The 24,444-nt window shown below is 41.1% G+C and overlaps 3 protein-coding genes across 4 annotated transcripts; 1 reads left to right on the top strand and 2 right to left on the bottom strand.

Annotated features, from left to right (window-relative positions):
- Positions 1-103: 103 nt before the first annotated feature.
- Positions 104-5,322, bottom strand: ndufv3 (NADH:ubiquinone oxidoreductase subunit V3). Of its 2 annotated transcripts, none has more exons than XM_047600221.1 (4): positions 5,199-5,322; positions 4,111-4,222; positions 2,157-3,437; positions 104-413 (listed from the first exon to the last, which is right to left on the bottom strand). In XM_047600221.1, the coding sequence occupies exons 1-4, from the start codon at positions 5,241-5,243 to the stop codon at positions 247-249; spliced, it is 1,605 nt and encodes a 534-aa protein (XP_047456177.1). In that variant the 5' UTR covers positions 5,244-5,322; the 3' UTR covers positions 104-246. The 2 variants fall into 2 exon arrangements, with proteins under 2 accessions (XP_047456177.1, XP_047456178.1); XM_047600222.1 differs by having other exon boundaries at positions 2,157-3,434.
- Positions 5,323-6,382: 1,060 nt separating this feature from the next.
- si:ch211-140m22.7 (uncharacterized protein LOC570370 homolog) lies at positions 6,383-13,033 on the bottom strand. Its single transcript, XM_047600232.1, is given in 8 exon segments — positions 6,383-6,691; positions 6,845-6,969; positions 7,837-7,900; positions 8,939-9,209; positions 9,212-10,143; positions 10,558-10,663; positions 12,540-12,610; positions 12,748-13,033. Coding segments are annotated over 7 exon segments (1,575 nt in total). The 5' UTR covers positions 12,585-12,610; positions 12,748-13,033; the 3' UTR covers positions 6,383-6,659.
- A 1,193-nt stretch (positions 13,034-14,226) lies between these two features.
- On the top strand, positions 14,227-21,957 carry wdr4 (WD repeat domain 4). Its single transcript, XM_047600038.1, has 11 exons — positions 14,227-14,406; positions 16,223-16,288; positions 16,438-16,584; positions 16,677-16,833; positions 17,009-17,121; positions 17,218-17,278; positions 17,546-17,650; positions 18,251-18,315; positions 19,286-19,472; positions 20,512-20,581; positions 21,645-21,957. The coding sequence occupies exons 1-11, from the start codon at positions 14,324-14,326 to the stop codon at positions 21,815-21,817; spliced, it is 1,227 nt and encodes a 408-aa protein (XP_047455994.1). The 5' UTR covers positions 14,227-14,323; the 3' UTR covers positions 21,818-21,957.
- Positions 21,958-24,444: the final 2,487 nt, after the last annotated feature.

The following is a 24,444-nucleotide window of genomic DNA, read 5'->3' as shown; positions in this document are numbered from 1 at the left end:
TATTATGTATTATTCAGAGAACGCACACGGCTCGTTTAACTAGTGAGGAAAAGTGGGTCTAAATCAAATAAGACTAAGCTGAATCACAACAGGCATAACAAACTTAATTTTTCATTTGAGCGCTTTAATATTTCCATACGCAGAGTTTCATGCAAATATGGAAGGCAGGTTGACAATCATACAGAAAGAGGGACAGCATCATCACCATCATTAAGCACAAATATGCTGCTGATGAGTTCTTCGGTTCTAGTGCCTGGGAGAGGGTCTACCAGAGGAGGGCTGAGGGAGACGGAACTTGGCCATCTGAAGATCCAGGTCTGCAAATGTGTAAGGGTTGTAGCTGTGGTGCTGGTAGTTCTTGTAAGTGCTGTTGTCAAAGGGCTCCTCGGGCTCTGCAGCTGCAGCTGCAGCTTCTACAAAAAAAAAGAAAAAAAAGAAAGGAAAAAAAAGAGAGGGGTGGGGGTGAAAAAGAAAAGTTAGTATCACATCTCTCTGCAGATCGACGTTAAAACAGAAATAAAGCAAGGTCAAATACTATACTAGGTGTTGTATCATCAGCAGCACTCTTACGGATTCTCAGGCAACAAAGGCTGTTATTAACAGTTCTGATAAACTGAGAGCAAATCTGAGGAGACAGCACATTTACACATTCACAAGTGCTGACAAAGGTAGTTTATGGCAGGACATTTCCTATGGCAACAGGCTGCACGACCACCTACAGAGTGTGGAGACACACTGGTGTGAAAAGCCTCAAGGATAATGTTTGTGAGAGGAAGCATGTAAAGGTAAGCGTCCTCGTCAACTATAAAGACATGAAATAAATTTTAAAAAGGGCAGTAAAGTGAAAACCCTAGTGTGCTGGTAACACAGTTCTCGGGATTAAACAGCATCTGCATCCCTCAACATGCTGCAACAGTAAAGTTATTTAAAAAAAAAAAAAAAAAGTGTATCACAAACCGTATCACATATCCATAATCAGAGAAACACATTTACATTCATAGACTGGTGCTGTGCTTACCCCATAGTATACCAGACAAAGGAAGTATTTACAAGATACAAAAAAGGAGAAAAATCAACCATTGATAAAAATAAACAAGTAAGGAAACAAGGTGATCTCGAGCTGGATTACTTAAAGGCACAAAAGTGGAACAAATAGACGTAGTTTAAGAAATATTTAGGATTTACAAGACCCTTAAAGGACAAGCTCCATCGTATCTTAAAGACCCAAATATACCACATCATCCTAATACATGTACATGCCTTGTCTAGTTTAGTTATGTATTGAATATTTATCTTTTGCACTGACGGGAGAGCTGTACCTAAATTTCGTTGTGCAATGTATATTGTTATATGCTACCGTGCAATGACAATAAAGACTCTAATCTAATCCAATAGATCACTTTGATCTCAAAGTGCAGACTTACTTATCTAGACTTTAAAAAGTAGAACTGAAAGTTGGGATCGGGGGGCAGACACCTTCTCTTTTAAGCTTAAGAGTGCGTTTCTGACCTGCAGAGCTGCATACTAGTCACCTGGTCTCAACTAACTAACTACAACCTTTACGTGAGCTGCTCACTTGCACCCGCACTAGTCACGGTCTAGCGTTTCACTTCTGTAATTACAGAACAATGCCCACACACAAATGCTGTCACTGGCTCTGCATGGAACCATCGGGGAGTACGAGCTTGATATCATTACCTGACACAGTGAAACCTAAAAGTGGTTCTGTTCCTGCAACATTAATTTAACAAAAGTCTGCATTACAAACACATATTATCACCGTGAAAACATAGGGGAAATATTCTGAATGAAGGGAAGTAAGCAGGAAAATTAGCATGATTAGTTGAACTCTATGTAATAAACAATGTTGACGTCACCATCCTCATGCAAACTTTAACTGGAAACCAAAGCCACGGGTTTATAGATGAAAACATAAAAGAAGCCGTTTAGAAGAATGTAGGGAAACATTTTAAAAGGCTGTGAGCACAGCAGCATTCACTAAGGAGTACTAAGTGAGGAAGCTGATAACTCCTTAAAATGATGCATGTGTTCACAGGAACAGAGAGGAAGCTATGGCCATTGGTGGTGGGTTAAAAGATCCAAAGAAAGAAAGAGAAAGCTAAAGATTTGGGGCGGTAGGGTGGTGTAGTGTGTACCCTTGGACTGTTCTGCTGGGGTTTCCGCCTCCAGCTCCTCGCCTACGGCGCCAGCCACGACTGGGGCGGTGTCCACCAGCTCTTCGGTGCTCTCCGCGGGGGCACAGACTTCAGCCGCACCCTCGGCAGATGTTTCAACAGGAGCTACCTCTGCGGGCCGTGGAGCTTCTTCTTCTTCCGCGGTGGCTTCCATGGGGACAGCGACAGTCTCCACAGGCTCAGCCTCTTTAACTTCTGCACTGGTTTCAGGAGTGACAGTCTCTGTTGTTTCTACTGGAGTGTTAGTCTGAGCAGTTTCTGGAGTTGCAGCCTTCGTCACAGTAGCAACCGGAGTTTCTGCCTCAACATTCGGGGAACCAGGAGATGAATGATCTTTTATCGTTTCTGGAGCAGCTTCCACTTCCACTAACTCCTCGCTACTAACAGAGGGAGCCTCCACGGTAGGTTGAGCAGTTTCTGGAGTTGCGGCCTTCGTCACAGTTCCAACTGGAGTTTCTGCTTCAGCATTAGGGGCACCAGGAGATGAATGATCTTTTATCGTTTCTGGAGCAGCTTCCACTTCCACTAACTCCTCACCACTAACAGAGGGAGCCTCCACGGTAGCTTGAGCAGCTTCTGAGGGTGCTGCTAAATCTCGTAGAGCATCAGTATCAGAGGTCAGGGTAGCTTCAGGTGGCTGCTGAGCTTCTTTGGTCACTTCCACACTGTCTGTGGCTTCCTGGTGGACAACTTTGTCTTCTTTCACTACATCTGGCGAGGAAGTCTTGGTTTCAGTCTTGGTTTCAGTCTTGCCCGCTGAGTCTTCATCTTCAGAGTCGGAGTCAGAGTCAGAGTCTGTGTCAGAATCAGAGTCGCTGGAAGATGAGGAGGATGAGTCTTCAGATGACGCTCCGGCGGCTGGAACTGCTTTGTCTTTGGCAGTTTCGTCCGGTGGTACGCTTCCACTACTCACACCAACCACGGGTTCAGCAGCTTCGGTACCTGCGTGCACCATAGGTGGAGCTGTGCCACTGATAACCCGAGCAGTCTCAGTGTCAGGAGCTGGATCTGATGTGGGTGCCGCAGCCTTGGTTGCTTCTTGCTCAGCTACAGCTGGTTCACTGGCAGCAACAACAGGGACCGACGCTACAAATGTTTTGGCACCGGCAGTGGAGCTCACCACTGGTTCAGTCACACCCTGACACTGCGCTGGGAACGCTCCAGGCTCTGAAAGTCTAACTGGGAAGACAACTCTGGTCCTGTAGGCCAGTAGCTTTTCTCTTCCATCTACAGCCTCTGCTGCTGAGGAAAATGGTAAACGGGACATAAGCAGTTAAAAAGTAACAGGATTTAGGAAAATGGCCTTTAAAAGCAGAAATCATTCATTTTACATCCCGATATGCGTTCGGATTTGTACAGAAGAGACCTACGGTGTACTCCACATTACAAATGTTTTCCTACCTCTTACATATCTCCTCCTAAATATCGCTTAAAGTACAATTTAGGACATTTTTTTATTCAAACTAATCAATACCATGAAGCCACTACATTCCCGAAATAATTTTATTAAATGCATTCATTTGTGCTTGAAACTAGATACGAGGCAAAAAGTTTTGGTAAAATGTACATTGCCCATTATGAGCTACTCTGACTTAAAATGTCAGAAATAAATGCAAAAACATTTTGAATACCGTACACAGTCTTATCATTTTATACTTGGAATAAAATAGAATGAGCAGAGATTTAAGGTGTCATCGGCTTATTCTGGATGAAACGGAAGGATGGAAGAAAGAGTTTTTTTTAATAATTCGTGCACTGAAAAAAAAAAAGAGTTTTATGTTAAGCCTTAAAGTTAAACATGAATTCCATTCATATACTGCTTCCACCTTTGCAGTACGTTGAATTATAGTTACACATAAAAGTAAACAACCAGCAAAAGTAGAGAGTAGTGGTGAACAAAATAAAATGGCCTTACTCTTCCCTGAAGCCTTGGCTTTTTTCACCGGCTTCTCCGGTTCTTCAGCCTTAGTGCAGAGCGAAGCAGGCAGGCGACTCCCCAGGACACCCCAGCTCTCCAACTGGAGACACTGCAGACGCAGAAGCTCAATTTCAATCATCACTGGAAAATTCTCTTTTCTAGTCGTGTTAAGCCTAAGCTGGCTAACTATTTTATCAACATGGAATCATCGTGATGGTTTCTTTGTCCCTGTGGACGAATGGCAGCTCTTTGTTGTAATTCTACCAGTTTTCTATCCATTTGCTGATGTGTGTCATTTTGGAAATTTGGATTTCTCAATGGAGGGGAAATTAGATTTTTCATTTATCAACAACTTAATACTTTTTATGCAAATGTAAATTCTTGAACCTATCTATGGCTTTCATTATGATCCTGTTGTGTTATTGTCCATTATTCATTTTGTCATTTTGGAAAATATACATCATGTAAATGCACAAGTGCATAAGTGTAAATAAACAAAATATATTTAATAAAATAAGTAACATAAAATATAAGCTGTAAATTTAAAACACACCCCTGTAATATATTGGCCAATATTATGATAATATTACAATATCGACAGTTTTCACTGTCGCAACAAATATATACCCAAACATTATTGTTATCGTTATAAATATAGCACGATTATCATCACAAAAGGATTCTATAATTAGCTTTCTTTCTTTTCGCTAATCCTTTAGCGCAGCTCAAAATAAAGCCACTAGCCAGGAAGCTAACTTGACTTTAGCAGATTTCATCGGTGTCATGTGTTGTTGGCTTGTTCCAAATTGCCAGCTTTAGGTTTCTGCTTTATTTCAAAAAGTCTCATGTCGATAATTATTTAAAATTAGCTATGAATATATGAAGTAGTAGACGCTACTCGGATGTTGCTAAGATAACGTAATGTCCGCCTCCTGCCCTTTCTCCGCTCGGTCCGAAAACAACTCGCCCCGCCTGGTGCGGAGCTGTTTACGACAACTCTCCCAAAAACAGTACACGTTCGTGCCTAAGGTGTTATCTAAATGGACCCGGTTTGAAAGACTGACACACGGTTCTGATGCTATTACCTTGAGTAAACCCAGTCGTCCTGACCGTAGCAAGGAGGTCGCCATTTTGTGTTCACAATATTATGCTCCGGTTGGAAACGAAGAAAGCTGAACACTAGGTTCCACCTACAGCAGGGATGTCGACATATTTTAGTTCAGGTGCCACATCCAGTAACACAATAGTATGGTAACCTGTAAATAAAAAACTCAACGGATTTCTCTATTGTTTTAGTGCAAATATGTAAACTACATTTAATGAGTTAGTCTTATACAAAACATTTTATGAACAACCTGCATTTTTTTCTAACGAGAAATAATGTCAATTTCAGCACATTGCTGCCATCTGTTGTTTAATTCATGCTACCCCTACTCCTTCTCTTAGTCTTCCTCACCACATTCATCTTCTTCCATCTTTGTCATTTTTGTCTTCCTCCTCACTCATCTACATCTCCTTCTTCTAATCCTTTCTTCCTTCCTCACTCCCCCTTCTTTATCTCCCCCAATTTCTTGTACTCTTCCCTCTTCTCGTTCTAGTCCCCACCCCCTTCGTTCTTCTTCTCTTCCTTTGCAAATTTATCCCATGGGTCCACACGGGACTGACCTGCTGATTGATATATGGTCGGTATATGCCAGTTTTAACTGATTTAAATGCCAGCAGAAATGAAAGTACTCTGATGTCTGTGAAGGTTCTCGGTCATCCAGGTCGTGGTATTTCCAAAAACATTAAAGAAAGGCAACTGGACGTAGGAAGCAAGGGAAAGCAGTAAACAGAGTTAATGCAACAGCTGTTATACTGTGGTGCAAGTTGCTGAAAAACTGAATGTAGGTTCTGACAGAAAGGTACCAGAAGACACAGTATGTCCAAATTTGTAGCTTTTGACCAGAAAGGGTGAGTCTGTGCTGAAAGAACCTACAAAGGGCATGTGAGCATCAAATTCTGAAAGAACACCTGGGCTGATGCATCACATTGGGTCCTGGTCTTGCCATGCACACTCAGCGGGATAATGCACCCTGCCACAAAATAAAGACTGTTCACAAATGGTTTGACTAACACAGCAATGGATTTAAGGTGTTAACTGCTGCTAACGTCTTGAATCCAGACACCACAGCACACCCTCAGAGAACTAGCGAAGTCAATGCTTCTGTGATGCTTTCCAGCATATCCAAATACAGTCATTTGAAAGTTAACAAGGAAAAGAGTGAAAGAGGTTTAGACACGGAAATTTATTAATTTTTTTCTACATACACACACACAGTAATGGAGTCAGTCTACCCAAAGCTTAATTCACAGCTTGTTGTTCACTCCGTCTACCAAAATATACTTCTAATGCTTTAACTTCTATTCCCATAAAAAAAGAGAAAACGCATTCTCTTTGCACAAAGCAAGACGTAAGGATTTGTTGCGACTCTGACATTAATGTAACATTACACGATGGACCACATATGTAAAAGAAAATGGGGCGAGTGGATGAGTGACGATGTTCACTTCTGGGAAACTTCGTCCAGGTTGGGCTCTAAAGACACAGAGAAGAGTTGTTAGTCTTTCATGTTCTTAAAATAAGACAATCAATACAATGCAATACTTCCAAAGTTGTTGAGAGCCAGAACTGTACACATCAAATACAGTCGTTCATTGTACTGTTGACGGGGGACAGCAGTTGACTCACCTGTAAACTTGAACTCTGGGAAAGATGAGAGGTCTCCACCACCGTAGAGTCTCTGAAGCTTTGCAATCTCCTCTGCCAAAGCCTTCTCGTAGTCTGAATCTGCATCGACTAGCTTCCCAGTAGCCCTACAAGAGCACAAAGATCCACCATCAGCAATGCAGCAGTTCACTGACCACATCTGAAACTAGTTATTTATTCATAGCATTTGATAAATACTGCACTAAGCAGGTGTTTTAACATACTCTACCCAATTTGAAAAAAAGCACAGTTCACACAACCCCAACTCATGGAACACTTCAGTCAGTGATCACTAAATAAACAAATTGAATCCCACGCTGATATATACATACACACACAAAATCCTGAAACATGACATCAGGAACCACAACTAAGCAGGCCCAAATTCACGCTCATCCTCAAAAAAGTAAATTGGGGAAAGAAATTAGTCCAAAAACTCTACTTCTCTGGGCCCGTCTTCAATCGGATCCTTACTCAGTACCAAGGTCTGGCCCGGAGAATCCGGTCATATGAAGGGTTTAAATAGCCAGTCTCAGTTAGGATTTAAAACCTGGACTGACTGTGTGTGTGACTGACTGGTGCTACACTGCATGAGGCACAGATCTGGGTCACTACATTCAGATGAAGCCACCCACCAGGGGCCCTGTTCTGGGCACGATTCTGTCTGACCCGCCTGCTGCTCTCAGGATGAACACTACACCCAGAGAGACCGGTTGAGCCAGTGTCCATGTCAGTAGCACATATAAACTACAGTTAAATAAATACAAGTCGCTGATTATTTGTACAGTATGGAAATGTGAACAACAGTGAAAGTAATTCAATTCACAATAACACCACAAACAGTACAGCAACACCGATAAAATGTGATAAAAGTGATGATTCTACAGCTAAAGGGCTGGCTGGGAAGCCATTTATGTTACATAAACCTCAGTAAGTTACAAATAAACCTCTATGGCGGAGGTACTGACACTTACTGGCTTTGTGTGGAGTACTGGCGTATGGAGTCCAAGAACAGCTTCTGTATTGGGTCGATTTGTGCTGAAAGAGATCGAGAAAAACAAAACAAAATGATTTGCCTTCACAGAAAAGTTGTAGATAAGCCAAAAGTCATGCATGGATCTCATCAGTCCTCCAGTCTACAGAGAACAAGGGTAAACTTCATGCACAAAACAGCACCTTGGAGTGGTTGACAGTAGGAGAGAACGTGTGAATGTCAGGCAGGTTAACAAGTCAAGAGGTTTCTGTGACAGGGCATGCTAGACTTACAAACAATCTAGTTGTAAAGCAACCCCATTTAAAATCACATATACCGTTGTCCAGACATTTAACAGTCAAGTCCAAAGCACCAGTTTAAAAACTTCAACTTATCCTCAACACACAGAAACCAGGTTGCAATCACCAATACGGTTCCCCAAGAAAGAAAGAGGAAGAGCAGTTTACATTTACAATTTGTCCTGAGACATTTTTTTTTTAAAACTGCAAAAAAAACTTGTTTTTTAACCACATGACAAAATACAGTTTAATGAGCTAGAACAGAGAAATGGGCAGTTTATCTTATATGATGTTGGCAGCCATAGAGATAGCAAAACAAAGACAACTAGTAAAGCATGTGTGATTTTATAAATGTTATGTGTAAAAAGTGGCAAAATTAATATTAGTAATAAGTAAAAGAAATAACTGGAGCAAAGGAAAGGTGCCTGGAAGTGAAGCAACTACTAATATTTAGCCAACACGCTGTGATGCTGACACACGCATCTAGTAGATAGTGCAGCAGAGACGAACAGAAGAAGCAGCTGAACTAAAAGTGAATGAGCCACAGTGGCGGTGGATATGATAGGAAGACGTGTTATAGACAACAACAACAAAAAAAAGGGTTCGTTAGGAACAAGCTGCTTGAGGATAGAACAAAACTGTTAAGTCAGTTAACTTTATAGTTTATCTTTACACTCATAACCGGCGACTGTAATATTTAAGCTTTGTATAAGGAAGGACTATTGATAGACTGCAGGCTCCACAGAGGAAAGGAGAAGGATTGTGGGGGAAGGAGGAGGAGGAGGAGGAGGTTATAGTGTGTACCCTCAGATGGTTCAACCGGTTCGGGTAGGGCCTCCACCTGCTGCCCTGAAGCTTCAGCCACAGGATCTGGAGTCACCTCTACAGGGGCAGCTTCAGCCACAGCCTCAGGGGCAGCTTCGATAGGGGCAGCTTCAGCCACAGCCTCAGGGGCAGCTTCTACAGGGGCAGCTTCAGCCACAGGTTCAGGGGCAGCTTCTACAGGGGCAGCTTCAGCCACAGGCTCAGCTTCTACAGGGGCAGCTTCAGCCACAGGTTCAGGCAGTTCACAGGGGCAGCTTCAGCCACAGGCTCAGGGGCAGCTTCTACAGGGGCAGCTTCAGCCACAGGTTCAGGGGCAGCTTCTACAGGGGCAGCTTCAGCCACAGGTTCAGGGGCAGCTTCTACAGGGGCAGCTTCAGCCACAGGTTCAGGGGCAGCTTCTACAGGGGCAGCTTCAGCCACAGGCTCAGGGGCAGCTTCAGCCACAGGCTCTGGAGCTGCTTCTACAGGGGCAGCTTCAGCCACAGCGGCAGCTTCAGCCACAGGTTTGGGGGAGGCTTCTGCAGGGGCTTCAGCTAAAAGAGCTTCAGAGACAGTTTCAGCCACAGGGGCTTCACTAACAGCTTCAGCAGTTGTAGCTTTGAGGGCCGCTTCATCGGCTGCTGGAGCTGCTTCAGGCACTAGTGGTCCTTCAGAAACAGGGTCTTCAGGAACTGCGGTGGGAGTTTCTGCTGCAGGGACAGCGGCTTCAGTTGGCGGAGGACTGGCGGCTTCAACTACAGAAGCAGCAGCTTCAATAACAGCTTCAACCACAGGGGCCGCTTCAATGACCGCTTCAACCACGGGGACCGCTTCAGCAACAGCCTCAAGCACCAGTGCAGCGTCAGCGGCAGGTATGGCTTCAACAGCTGGAGCAGCTTCGGCGTTAACTTCAGCCACAGGTGTAGCTTCCACTGGTTGTGCAGCTTCAGAGGGCGATTCCACAACAGATGCGTCTTCAGCTATTGAAGCAGGCTTGGGAATAGCTTCAGCAGTGGGAGTGGCCACGTCCTGGACTGGAAGGGTGTTTACCACAGCCTCAGGTGCAACAGTTGAGGGTGTGGGCTCCATGGCACGTACAGCAGCTGCTGCTGCTGCTGCTGCAGAGACATGTTTCTTGGGAAGCTCATACGACTTGTGTTGAACAAGCTTCTCTATATCGAAGTATGTTTTAGCCTCTTTTTTGTCTAGGATGATGGAGGAGGGCAAGCAGACAGAATGCATTATTTAACACGTGTAAACTGTATAGATGGTTCAATGGGAAATTGACACATTTAACAAAATACCAGACACAGAAAACAAGTTTAAGATACATAAGAGTGGAACTTGTACTGGTGTGGTTTAACATTAACAACAACAACAACAAAAAAATCATATGATCTATAAGTTCAATAGAAATGCAGAAATGTCTTCTAGAAAAACCCTGAGAAATTTTAGCAGTACAACAACTTGTGAGCCGAGACATTTTTCTACAGCCATGTAGAACATTCTGAAGGGTCCAAAAACCTTTCACATAATTTTTTTTTTGTGTAAACACAGCTTATGACACTTCTAACACATTTGTAGCTTTATCCAAGAACCGGTAAAGGCTGTAACAGTACCTGTGTTGTTCTTTTTTGATGACTTCTTGGAACTCCCTGACTTTGAGCTAAAAGTAATGGCTGCGGGTGCTCTGCTGAGAGTGATCCAGCTCTCTGCTTGCAAACTCTGAACACAGAAACGCACAAATTATTATGTCATATAAGTTAAAAGTGACATACACACATACAATTGTTGTCCAATTATTTCATTACATTAAAACTCATCAGAAGCATCAGACTCAGAATCAGGCTCAGAATAATATTATTAATTATATGAATGGTATTTTTTTAAAGGATGTTTCACTCATTTTATGTAGTTAATATAATGCTGATGAATATCGCTTTGGTTAGTTATTAACGCTAGAATTATGCCAACGAGCCAATCGTGCCTGTCCCCTGGGACCGAGAGTTGTGAAAACAACTTTTAAAAATATTTACAGTGTATAATCCAACATTCCCTTGTAGCTGGCGGAGGCAAAGCAGCGTAATATTAATTAGACGAAAACTTGAATGGTTCTGCTCAGAGAATGGTGAGACTGGGTAGATTTCAGTATAACACCACAAGGTGGAGGCCACCTCATTCATAGGTACCGAAAAACATTTAGCTACACTTATCCCATAATAACGAAGACATTTACTCAGTGGCAAGATGCTAATTCTCTTCTAGATATAAAAAATAGGTTTCACAAGATGACTGTGTTGTGGGGTAATCTCAAACGTTCAAACTAGAAAAAAAAAAAACTTTTAATGCACACCCTTTTTTAAAAGTTCCATGTCTTACTCTTAATCAGACATTAGGAGGAACCACAATAGATCTCTGCTCTACACAGGTCCGTCATGAGTCAAATCAGACACCGATGATGAGGAGACGACATTTGTGATACGCAGCAAAAAAAACGAAAAAAAAAAACAAAAACGCAAATACACCTTTGTTGTTGCATATTGCCAAAATATACTGCATATAGTGTCAAAACAACTGCTGCACTCAGTGTACTCAGTCAAATTCCTGGACAGTTCAGCTTCACCTAACAGGCCTGTGTCACCAATTTCGGCCACCGAGGCATGCATGTAGAATCTGCTTTAAAGTTTATGCTTCTTTTCACAATTAAGTAATATCCTCAGCTTGTATTTAAAATTTTTTTAAAAAAAGTATAACAGCAGAACAACTCAAAATTGTGTGTCGAGCAATTTTCATGCAGAAATTTAGAAAAATCTCAAGGGAACAAGTTTTTTTTTTCTGTGGCACTTTATACAGTGATCAGGCATAACATTATGACTACCGTCCTAATATCGTTTGGCTCTGACTCATCAGTGAATGGACATTCTCAGGGTGTCCTGTGGTGTCCGGCAACAGAATGTTGTTAGTGGGGGCCTTTGGGTCCTGTTGCGGGGAGGGGCCTCTGGACTGGCTTGATCCACTGCATTCCACAGATACTTGCGATCTAGTAAATTTGGAGCCAGGTCGACACCTGCTGCCATCAAGGAGTGTCATTGCTATGGGGTGGGGGTGTCTGGTCTGGTCTAGGTGGGTGATACATGTCTAAATTACATCCACATGACTCAATGCCAAGTCCAAAAGTTTCCCAGCAGAACAGTGAATTGTCTCAAGAAGGTCAGTTCACTCATATTGAGGTTTTAATGTTGTGGCTGATCGGTGTATGTTAGCACATCATTTTATTTTTAAATTTATGGGATCTCTCACTGTCAACCACATCCGGTGACACCACATTCCTTGCAGTGGGTCTGATTCCTGCCTTCTGTTTTAACATTACATATGACCTCCTTTCACAGTGAAGTAACATCCTCACCTCCTGTTTAAAAATACACACTTTAAACTATTCATTATTAGGCTTTAGAGTTCAGGCTGCAGTAACTGTTGACTGTCTGTCGTGTCTGTACACGGCGACACAGATCATTGCCAGGACATTCAATTTTAATGTTTTTTTTTTCCCAGTAACAAAGTAAGAAAAATGAAGGATAAATGTGTTTAACACTGCACGTACCTTGCCACGGCCCAGCCGTCCTATCCTCATCAGGGCTGCCGCCATCTTTCGTGTGGTGCGTTACAGCGAGCCTGCTCCCATCAATAAATACACAAACAATAAATTAAAACAAAGACAGCGACGTCCAAGCATCTTCAGCCCGCAGGTACTGATATTTAGCGTCGTACAAATAAACATAGCAAAAAGAAGATGGGATAAAATATCTAACCTGGTTTCAGTGCGATAAAAAGTAACCCAGAGCGTGTGGTTAACAAAACTACCAAACTAGTAGTAACCCTACCCTTTGGTGAATACAGTGATTGTCTTCGCTCCTCGGACGCTGAGCAGTGGTCCAGAGGCAGCCCTCAGCAGCGAGCTTGGTTCTGTCCAAATGATACACCAGTTTTATGTAATGCGACAGTCAACGCCCCCTTTGCATGTGTGGCTCGTTAAAAGTGTATTTTTGGCCTCATATGTGCCAGAAATGTGCATTTTTTCCACGCTGGTATATGCATATTTACTCTCATATAAATACTGGACGCAGGGAGTCGTTGTAAACACTATGTTTGGGTTTGTTTACTCTGCGAAAAAATGTCATTCGCTCTTAAATTTAATCATTTTAGTACACTTATCCTGTCGTAATGTGGTGTGCCCCCAAGAGCATCACATACTCTGCTCAAAACCTTTGTTTTTTTATATTATTATTAAGAAATTCATTCATGGAAATAAAACCATTCTTCCATCATCTACACGCACATGCTTGCAGACCTCGTCTTGTGTACATTCTGTACTTTCTCAAGGGGGCGTGTATAGTAAATGCTCGATGACGTCTTATTTACGCGACTAAATATTCCCTTTTCCTCCGTTTTTAAAAAATATTTCTCATTAATTATATTAATTTCATTGAAAGGGGTAAATTAATGAGGTAAATTGAAAAAATAAAGTGTAGCTACAACATACATAATACAAAATATTACGTTAAAATACATTTTATGTATTTGGTCTTCTATTTTAATTAAAGGACAGGCTGTTACAGAAAACGAATGAATGAATAAATGTACGTTGTAGTGAAACATCCTACAGGGTCATGTAGGTGTGGACAACCTTAAGAAGTGTAGTATGTTTTTCTTGAAACGTATCTAATTTAAGACAGAGAGAAACCGAGAGAAACCTCAGACGCAAAGACCTTGAAGTGTCATGAACAATGTCCACCACCCTCTACATGGCACCACAGTCAGACAGAGAAGCTCTTTCAGGGACAGGTTGCTGGCTCTGTCCTGATCCATGGACAAGCTGAGGAGGTCGTTTGTTTGGACATAAGACTCTACAACACATCCCTGTGAGGAACCAACTGGTATATAATACATGTTAATACATGGCAAATGGCCAAACAACCGCATCATCTTGGGCACTGTTTTTGCCAACTGTCAAAGTCTGTCTAAGTCTTTCTATTATACAATAATTAATGTTAATGCACTTTATTGCACCTTAAGTAACATTTTCCTCATATTACTTTATTTTACTAGTTTCTTATTTATAGTTTATTTTTATATAATTTCCTAGATTTTTACTTGTATTTTATTATTATTTTTTCATCTACGTTTTTGTATGTCAGATAGCCATATAAGGTTTCTAAATCGTATAAAAAGTAGTCTATATAAAAATAAAACAAACGGGGGCAGTAAAACGAGCAGTGGCGTCTAAACTACCAACATATCCGAGTAGAAGAAGAAGAAGGCTTCCCCTCGTGGGCTCTTTAAAAACAAGTCCATGGTAAACTAGTGGAATCTCTATCACTGACAGTCATGACTGCTGTCGGTTTCTCTAAAGAGTGGATCATTTTCACATTTGACAAGAAGCTCGTAGCAATTCACACCAAAGAAGCCAGGTATGATGACACTGGTACACAAAATGTCTGTAGCCTGGAGGGGAGCAGTTTACAATGTGTGCTAGTTAGCAGTGTTGGCTAGCTGGTTTTTCGACTCATGGAGTGAAAATAATCTATTTCATGATCCACGAGAGAAACAGAAGATTCACAAATACGTGCGTAGCGATTAGTGGGCACGAATGCGCATTTTAATTCGTGCACGCACTGTTTTTTTTGAATTGTTCTTTTTTATTGAAAAGTCTTAAATCTGATCGTTCAGTTTAAGAAAGCTCTTCGTTTTCGGTTTCATGCGGGTTCCGGTGCGTCAAAAACGTGCGCACTCGGACTGACAGAAGCACACAGATCGTTTTGACCACTAGGAGTGAGCGATACCATTATTTTCCTTCATACCGAGGTTAATATCTCGATACCTATATCGATGCTTTCAGATGTCTACTTGTGTATATGAAAAAGATGACTTTTACAATGAACACTTGTGACTATAATTAGGAAAAATGTATTTTATATCTCTCTGTACGAATTACGAATTAAACAAGCTGCCAAATAACAGACTTCTCTTTAATCAAAGCGGGTAAATCTGTGGAAATCAACAGGTCAACTGAAAATCTGAGCGAATCACATAAAAAAAAAAAAAAAATCTCTCTCAAACAAAAATAAAAATAATAACAGTCACTCTCACTTCGATATAACTGTTTTTGGACCAGACAGAGTGAGAGTGGTCTTTAGGTTAGAATTTTAACTTTGACAACAAATGTCTCATTCTGCGTTCTTTATCATTTCCCATTTATATTCTCCTGATTTTGTTACTGATAGGCACCAAGCGTTGGCAGAGAGGAAGTCAGAAGGAAAAGTAGTTCCTACACCTTACACAAATGTTGACTACAGATTGCATTTTTTTTTTTTTTTACTTTTTTAGAATTGATTACAGAGTTGATGTCATAAAAGTATTAATATTTCTTGCGAAATATCCAGTCTATTTATGTTTGATGATGCTGCCGTGTAATTGTTTGCTTTGTTTTTTTTTTGTATATCACAAAAACATATAGGCTAAAACTACCATTGCTTTGTGAGAGACATGTATTCTATCCAATTTGCACTTGGCAATAAAAAGAATATAAAATAAAATATATGGCATCAATATTTTGATGTGAAGATCAATTCTAAAAAAACACACGTCTAGATCAGAAGAATCGATATTTCTGGATTGATATGCGCATCCCTATTTTTGACGCTTTCTTGTCATCATTTAGCCGTTTCTTATTTTTTTCCAATATGAAGACAATAGGAGAAACAAGAGAAATTCAGCATCTCAAGAAGCCTAGGTCTGTATGTAGATAAACTTCAGTTTGTGCCCAGTATTTTGAAATTAGCGTGAAGTAATTACACCTAACATGACTGTTAAAGGACACACGTGTCATAATCCGGTACCAGGAAAGTATGTATATGTGTTCCAGTTAGTTAGGTTACTAAATGAACACAAGGAAGTAAATAATTTCTACAGATAATCAATACCATGGTTACGATAAAGACTACTTGTACATTTCCATCAGACTATTGTTCCTGTGACTGGAATCTGTAAAAACGGACAAAGTTCAAAGTACAACAGAGTCTGGTTTCGGTGTGTAAAGTCTTAAATACTGACCGAAAACACTCTGAAAAAAACTCAGTTTGAAGAAATTGTTTTCATTCATTGGTTTGTGAGAGTTAAACAACTGCGATCATATAAACGTAGATTACTGTTTAAAACTAAAAAGTACTGTAGTGCAACTTTTACCATTAAGATCTAATACGTCAGGTGTTGTGTGATTTATTGCAGGGAACCATTTGTGTTCGACTGCAGCACTGCAGAGAAGAAGCCCAGTAATAAGAATGACAACCCCAGGTAAGTGCATGTTGTGTTTTAAGTCGGTAGTGAGTGTACTTTGCAAAGGACAACAAAAATGTGTGCTAATGGTAAAAGAAAACATAAAAACATTTAGAGAACTAGAAGATCTTATATACTCAATAGGTGTAGTTTGTCTTTGTCACCAGTGATGGTGGTGCCACAGAGGAAACGGGAAGTGACAAAGTCCTCGCCTTTGCCACATCTCCATCTGGTAAACTGGCAGCTCTGACTGATGACACCAAGAGACTGGTTCTGTTTCACTGCTCCCCATCGTGGCGTTGCATCAGCATCAGGTACAACTTCCATTTGTCCTCTAGCCACAGTGGCTTCTGCACCGATATAAGCTGATAGATGTGTTAATGACGGCTGTGTGACTGCTGAACAGGTCTGTGGTGAGGAGATGTACATCCCTGGTGTTCAGCCAGGCTGAGGATGAGCTGCTGGTGGCTGACAAATCAGGAGATGTCTATTCCTTCTCGGTGGTGGATGTGGAGCGAGAGGGCGAGCTGAAGATGGGCCACCTGTCCATGTTGCTAGCTATGGTAAGACAGACCAGTGCTGCCTTAGCGCTACGTAGCATCACAGCCAGAACAAAGAGCATGCACAGTAAGGGCAGGTGATGCTCAATTAAAGTTGGCTCTTGTTGCCTGATCTCTGGTCCACCCTTTCACCAGAGGTGACTGACTGACTTGATTGCACCTCCTCTGCTGTCTTCAGACCATGTCGCCAGATGACAAGTTCATCCTCACGGCAGATCGGGATGAGAAGATCAGAGTGAGCCACCTCAAATCTCCGTACAACATTCAGTCCTTCTGCCTGGGCCATCAAGAGTGAGCACCTTAACCCACATATAGGAGTCGTTTGTTACCTCATGAATTTACAGAGCAGTGATCATCAACATGCTTGTTTTGTGTTGTTTCTTCTAGGTTTGTGAGTGCTTTGCACATCCCATCAGGCCTTCCACACTGTCTGCTGTCTGGATCAGGGGTGCGTGTTGGCTTCCTACACTACCAAACAGAGATTTTAGTCTACATGAAATAACACACATGTGGGAAGTAAACTCATTTTGTCTGCTCTGCCATTATTTTTCCCACATCTGGTCACACACTGTATCTGTGTCATCTTTAGTCAAGCTACGTCAAAATGTCAAAATGCGATGAAAATGATGTTCTGGGGCAAATGTTTGTACTTAAATGCAGCTCATGAGCTTTCGTCAAGAATAATTAAATAATTTTCAGCCTTGTTTTTTGCTAGGACGGCACCATGAAGCTTTGGGAATACGAGTCCGGCCGTAAGCTGCAGAGCTTGGACCTCAGTGACGTCGAAGTGGCACCAAGCTCTAAGGGTGATAAAGACAAGGTAACCACTGACTTCACTATCTCAATTGGGTTTAGGTCGGGTGACTGTGGAGTCAACTATTTATTTTTCTTCTCAACCACGTAGGTTTGATTAACACAGTCTCCTCTGAACAGCTGATGTTGAGACGTGTCCACTACCTGACCTCTGTGAAGCATTTAAATAGGCTCTAATCTGAGGTCTAGTCACAGAAATGTAACTACACCTACAGCTGTGATCGGTCCGCTTTGTAGTAGCATGTTTCTGCTTGCGTATTTCTGGGTGCTTCTCCATGTCTGCAGTTTTTTTTCAATCGATAAAGATGGAACACATGGAGGAAAAGTTAACTGAGGAGATTCGGATAAAGACATTTGTGTGTTTCGTCTTTGGCGAAATTCTGGCAAAATATTCAGTCACCATTGGTGAAAGTGAAGCTGGAAACGGAAGCAAAAATTAACCCGACTGGTAAAAAGGACACAGCGTTAACTAGCTAACTTTCATCTGATGTTTCTGTCAAAAACTTGACACAGAATAGTCTGTTTTTTCAGCTCATAAATTACCCATTTTTTAAAGTAAATAAGTACTCAGTGACAACTTTCTTTCTGGCTTCATGTAATTTCCCAGAATCCAACAGTTTGCCGAATCACCAGCTCCCCTGACGGTTGCCTTGTAGCTGTGCAGTGCGAAAGGTGAGTTTAGCTGCCTTTGTCAGTCATTGGTCTGGACAACAGACAGATCAAACAACTTAGTTTCAAATATCTTTACATGCTGTGATTTCTCGCTAAATCCAACAACCAATTGTTGCGGTAATTTAAAGACTCATGAAATTTTGACACGTCCTTTTTTCTCCGTCATTTTCTCTACCGCCAAAAAACTTCACCGCTTCCTGTCCACCGCTTGCCACATTGAAGGAAAGTGTGAAATTGGACACCACTATTGTCCGCACCCACCAGCTCTAGTGCATACTAATAATAGTGATTGAATATTAGCTTGCAGCGAGGTGTTCTCCCATAGTGTGTGGAATTGCAGGCAGACACAAAAATAGAAGCAATTCAGAGCAAAATCTGAATGGTGGAAACTGGCTGTGTGCAAAATTGAAAATAATCATAAGGTAAAAATAAGAATTCTCAAGCATGTATTAAAGCACGGATGCCGAATGGTTCAATGTTATTCTGACAATAGTGGCACCCCTCATTTTCAATAATATGCTGTACTTTGAATAGTGGAAAATAGAGCATTTTAATAATTATTTGATGGTGCTGTAGAACTAAAATTGCTGGTAATGTAGTCATTTAGCCCTTTTTAGTTGCAATATCTCCCACTGAATGGCCAGGGGCTCTACAATAATAACACTGGTCTTAATCAGAATAACATAATCTTTCCAATGTTGTTAGAACGTAAGAGGTTCAGACAAGTATTTTCTCATCCGAAGAGGAGGGAAAGGAGAGATTGATTTTCAGATTTTTACTTGTAAAGAGGCACAATGTAAATCTGTACTTAAGGACCACGCTCTCCCCAATTAAAGGAAGCTTAAGCAACCCGTCATCTTGTCTCCCTGAGAGATGGAAAGTGCACAAACAAGCAGGGCTCTTTACAATGTTCTTACAAAAGAAGCACACGTCCTTCAATGGCTGCACTCTCTTTCCTGTGTGTTCTCAGAGTTTCCACAGTTCAGTTTTTCAGTCTGGACCAAGAGAGTGAAAAGAAGTATGCGCCACACAGCAGGCTCTCCCTGCCCCACTGTCCCCTGGACATGACCTTTGACCCTGAAGGACGGCTCTGGGTGCTGATGGACTTAAAGGATGCACCGCTTCAAATCTACACTCGTAGACAGAGCTCCTGGGAGGTACAGTGTGATGCACCCGTACGCGTTCTTTGGCGAAATTCGGGGTGAAAGTTTCAGTTCCCATTGTTGAAAGCGAAGCAGGAAGTAGATAGAAAAATGAACCCCGACTGGCAAAAAAACACACAGCAGCGACTAGTGTTTTGGTGGCGTTGTTACAGACGTGCGTAGGTTCCAGCATCCAGTCCCACAGAACCATAAAAGAGCCTTTAGTTTACAGCTAGTTGTGATTAAACATAAAAAAGTTGCACCACACAAATGTCTGCATAGAGTTTAGTTGTGTCTCCCAGTAACCAGCAGACTTGATACCATACACGAGCCTTTAGATTAAAATGTGCCCCAGAAAAACTAAATACTATATTTTCCTGCCCTGATTTATGACACTGAAAAGTGAAGCGGCAGTTGTTTGCCATTATGATTTGAATGCCTGAGGCTGTATGTATTTGTGTAGTCACTCATCAACATCCCATACTTTTCTTGAGGGAATTTCTTCATATTTTACACAAACTTTGACTTAAGGAAAAACAAAATATTTTTCCCCCCTCTCTTCTCTAAGGTAAAAGAAATCCTTGCTTCCTTATAAAATTATAATCATGTCTAACTAATCTTTAAGAAACCTTTATCTCAGTGTCCCAAGCGCTGACTCTGGACCAGAACATGCTGTGTTTTTATCCAGTTGAGCAACATTATTCTGAAAATTTGTACAAGAATTAGAAGCTTATTATGCCCTGATTGTGGAAAGTGTTTAAGAGCTGTTCTTGAACCAGTGATGACACCAATGACTAATGCCCAGACAATACTTTACTTACACACATGGTTGAGTAGTAGACAACTGTACATATGCCTTTCCACCTACTGGTACTGAAAGTGCTGGGTTCAGGGTTTTGCTCAATGACATTAAGAGATTGGAGATCGACCCTTTATCCAGTTATTAACATAACTCAGTTTTGCAGTGCTTGAGAACAAAAGGTATATTTTCTCGTCTCGTGTTTTCTACTCTGGCTGATTTGTGTGCCCTCCTGTTCCTCCTTCCTCCTCCTAGTGTGATGCTGAGGACCCTGAACTCACCAGAGTCACTGAAGCTTTGAGGCCACACTGGGAGACACTTGAGAGTGAGTCATCAATTATTCTTTCTTTTCATTGTTTTGTACACTGCAGGTTAACACAGAAGACACCAAAATGTGCTACTATGTCAGAGTTGTGTTGAGTCACCCTACAGTGTCATTGTGGTCATGTTATGTGTGGCTGAGACCACCAATGTGTGCGGAAAAGACCATAGACTGTACAAATATGGACGACATGTCCCCACTTCCTTGCACTGGCCAAACTGATGCCATATTCCCAGATGTACTGGTGGCCCCATCTTGTGACTTTGGAGCCAGAGTCTGATCAGTACGGTCAGAGAGTGAGCATCGATGACCTGACCTCACTTTGTCCAGACTCATGTTTTCGTTTAGTTATTCCTACGCTCTGCTCTACGTCCACCAGTTATAAAGAAATGTTAGATTATACACTGCACTTACTTTTAAAAATTGTTTTTGCCACTCTCACGGCACCACTTTATGGAGTGGTTGGCATGGCAACTGGTGGTCGTCATCGTGTCACATCCTGTTTTTATAGCATCAGGTAACTAACTAAAAAAAAAAAAAAAGACGCTTGATTATGCATCAATATTATATTAACTACCTAACATGACAGAAAAATGACTCATGCACTGACATGGAGGAGGTGACCTATACTGCAGCCAGTCACCAGGGGGAGCTCTATAGTCTATGATCTGGGCACTTCCAGGGTTCTAGTTCAAATCTGAGCTTCTCTAATAACTAACATGAGGTGGAGATGAATACCTGTATGTGTTCAGTAAATGAGAGAGACATAGTAGCTCAATGTATCTTCCATAATTTATATCATGTCCCTGTATCAAAACACACACACAACCAGCGGCGCTGTCAAATGCAGGAAGACAGTTAGTGTAGGTAACCATAGCTGCTTTTTGGTGCCACTAATCGAATGCTCCTCAAACTGTGTTGGTGTAGGTTTACATACACAACACAGATCTTGAGAAGTGGCTCTAGTGCATGCTTAAGATACCAGGACACATGTTAATACATATATATATAGCAACTTGTTGATTTCAAGGTTCTCTCATCCTCCTGCTCTCCTCTTTCATAACAGACTCCACAAGGACCAATAACCGCTTTGAGCACTTGCACAAGGTGAACTTCGACAACGTTACGCCGTACCTGCAAAAGAAGCATCAGAGACTGGAGGAGCAGCAGCTGAAGAGGACGATGGCTCAGAAGACAAACGGCAACAAGAAGTCCAAGAGGGAAACGTCATCGTCTTAGACTGAACCGTCTGCTTGATCGGACATTTGAAAAAAAATTAGTCTTTATGTTTTATGCTCTGAGTCTACGCGTCCAGCCACGTGACCTGTTTTATGTTTGGTTCAAATATCAGGCCTTTTTTTTTTTTTTTTTTTTTTTTTTTTTTTGCAAAATAAAATAAAATGCAGCTAAAAATGAACTGTCTCATGTCATCATCACTGAATTAAAATGCTGTAATGAATGTGTCAGTGTGTCAGGCGGGAAGCAGTAAAGTGGTTATCCCCAGGTCCCTGAGCTTGTCCTGATGGGAGAGAGAGGTGAAGGTCAAGGAGGATGCCGTCATCTAGTCCCAAGTTTTGGCAGTAGGCAAATTGAAGGGGATCCAGTGATGAAACCTTCAAGGCAGTCAGTGTCTGTCAGTGCCGCAGGTAGTCATTCAAGCTGACTGTGTTGGTCCAGGGACATGTTAAAGATGGAAGTGAATGCTAGGCCAGCTAATCAGGACATGATCTTAACATACTTCCTGTCGTGTTGTCTGGACCAGCAGCCCTCGTGCTTTCTCCTCAGCTCTCCCACAGTGAAATAGTGCTTCCACTGGCTGAATAGCAAACACTGTTATTGTCTGTATTACTGACCTGAAACTAAGTGTAGAAGGAATTCAAATCACCTGCTAGCAACGGAGGAGCTTCAGAATTAATTGTCTTTTTATAATCATTAAAGTTTCGGATTCTGGTTCCTCCCACATGCATCTACAACTTATCACAGTGAACCATCAAAAAACGTCAGCATAAATGCCACCACAAAAGTTTGTCACGTTTTCACTAGAAAAGTGACTTTCTCATAAACGGTATAGCGCTTTCTTCCTCTTCCTACCTCGACCTTCATCAGTTGGTCCATGTACCAGGAATCAAACCGCCGTCTGGTCTGTGGATGTGTTCACCCTATAGAGGCACGACAACTTCTTGGAAAACGCAACCTGTGAACACAGATTTACCAGCTCATGAATTTATATATGTTTGCAGTTAGCAGTCGTGGGCTTCTTCACTGGTACTGGAGTTCTATGAAGGTCCCATCTCCTGGCCAGCTCAGAAATAAACACGCCTTGAACTAGCTATAGCCCACCCAGCCCAATGGACAGTCTCTGCCTCACATTAATTAAATGCTTTTTGTCCTGCTAGCTCCATAGCAACAACTGCTATCCTAATATTATTGTTCACTAGGTGTGGTACCGTTGGCTAGCAAATGAAATCACCAGCAGAAGATGGCTGCCCCGGTTTCTACTATATTTAGACCTCACTTATAACAGTGCTATCATATCGTCCATCTTTACTGACTTTACTTCAGACACAAGATTGCTTTTCTTTAGCAACGCCATCCATGCTATAGTCACTTGATTTAAGCCTGTAACAACAATCAGTGATGGCAATTTGCTTGGAACAGCAACCAGGCTGCTGAGAATGATGGGTAAAGCTGATGGGCTAGTTCTTTAAACAGACCAAATAAATTGCCCACTAAAAAACCTTTTACCGATGAATAATAGGGCTGCATTTCCAGTTACAGTTGGGACCAGTCATCAACACTACCTACTCCAATAACACTAAAATAAAGGACACATTCCCAAGTAGGTCTTAAAGTTTGAAGGTGGGTTCTTCATTTATAGATTTCATCTTAAAGGATGTTGTGAGAAAATGTTTGAATGTTAATGTTGGAAGGAATGTGTAGCACTTAGTGATAAATGTATGGACTATTGAATACATAACATAATAGTTGAAAAAAATAATTCTTTGTTTTTGTAATGAATCTTATTTGATGCATTACAAATACTATTATAAAAATGTTGAATAGTCATTCTTATTTCAGTTTATAGTGTGATGAAAAGCCATCAATTTGTAGTAGATAATCACATCTGTACAACACAGGAACATGAAATAAATAATTAAATAGTTAAATAATTAAATGTTGTTTTTTTTTTTTTACATGAAATGAATTGGTATTTTATGAATTAATGACACATTTAATAATGCATGTATGTATTTCATTCAAATTTTAATGAGTTAATGGCACATTTAATAGTACATTTATGTATTTCATTCAAATTTTACTGAATTAATGACACATTTAAGTAATTGTTTAATAGTGTATTTATTTATTTAATTGTGGCACTTTTATTCCTCCAAACTGTACAAGATATAAGACGTAAATATTAAGTGTTAATAAAAAATAAAATATCAGTGGAAAAGATTAAGACTTTACAAATCTACAACACACAAAAACAAACATATTGGAAGTCATTACTTTGATTAAATAGAACCAGTCATTAACGAGTTAGACCAGATTTTGCAGTTAATTCTTTTATTTTTAGTAGGAAAGAACAAAGGTCACTAAAATACTGTACAATCTGTAAAAAAACACATTTCAAACAAAAAAAACAAAAAAACAATGCCATTATCTAAATATTGTTCACTGAAGTAGTCTGTGCTGTACAAATGCTGAGATTCCCTGAAAAAGGCTTTGGATTGTCCTTGAGTCCACCAGTAGTTTGTAACATAGACTTTCCTATGACAGACTGGAACTGTTTGTCCAGTTTAATTTACATCACACTGCTTCACTCTCGTGTCCTACGCTCACCGGTGCTGAAACACACAGAT

Source organism: Mugil cephalus, chromosome 12, assembly GCF_022458985.1.
Source record: "Mugil cephalus isolate CIBA_MC_2020 chromosome 12, CIBA_Mcephalus_1.1, whole genome shotgun sequence".
NCBI lineage: Eukaryota > Metazoa > Chordata > Actinopteri > Mugiliformes > Mugilidae > Mugil > Mugil cephalus.
The sequence above is the reverse complement of the archived record's forward strand: the minus strand, read 5'-3'. Positions and strand labels throughout refer to the sequence as shown.

Excerpts from the sequence above, each read along its gene's own strand:
- ndufv3 (XM_047600221.1), bottom strand. The coding sequence starts at position 5,243 with ATGGCGACCTCCTTGCTACGGTCAGGACGACTGGGTTTACTCAAG. Across the intron at positions 4,223-5,198 it reads GACGACTGGGTTTACTCAAG|TGTCTCCAGTTGGAGAGCTG; the intron begins GTAATAGCATCA and ends CTGCGTCTGCAG. Across the intron at positions 3,438-4,110 it reads AGCCAAGGCTTCAGGGAAGA|CAGCAGAGGCTGTAGATGGA; the intron begins GTAAGGCCATTT and ends CATTTTCCTCAG.
- wdr4 (XM_047600038.1), top strand. The coding sequence starts at position 14,324 with ATGACTGCTGTCGGTTTCTCTAAAGAGTGGATCATTTTCACATTTGAC. Across the intron at positions 16,585-16,676 it reads TGGCGTTGCATCAGCATCAG|GTCTGTGGTGAGGAGATGTA; the intron begins GTACAACTTCCA and ends ACTGCTGAACAG. Across the intron at positions 17,651-18,250 it reads CTAAGGGTGATAAAGACAAG|AATCCAACAGTTTGCCGAAT; the intron begins GTAACCACTGAC and ends GTAATTTCCCAG.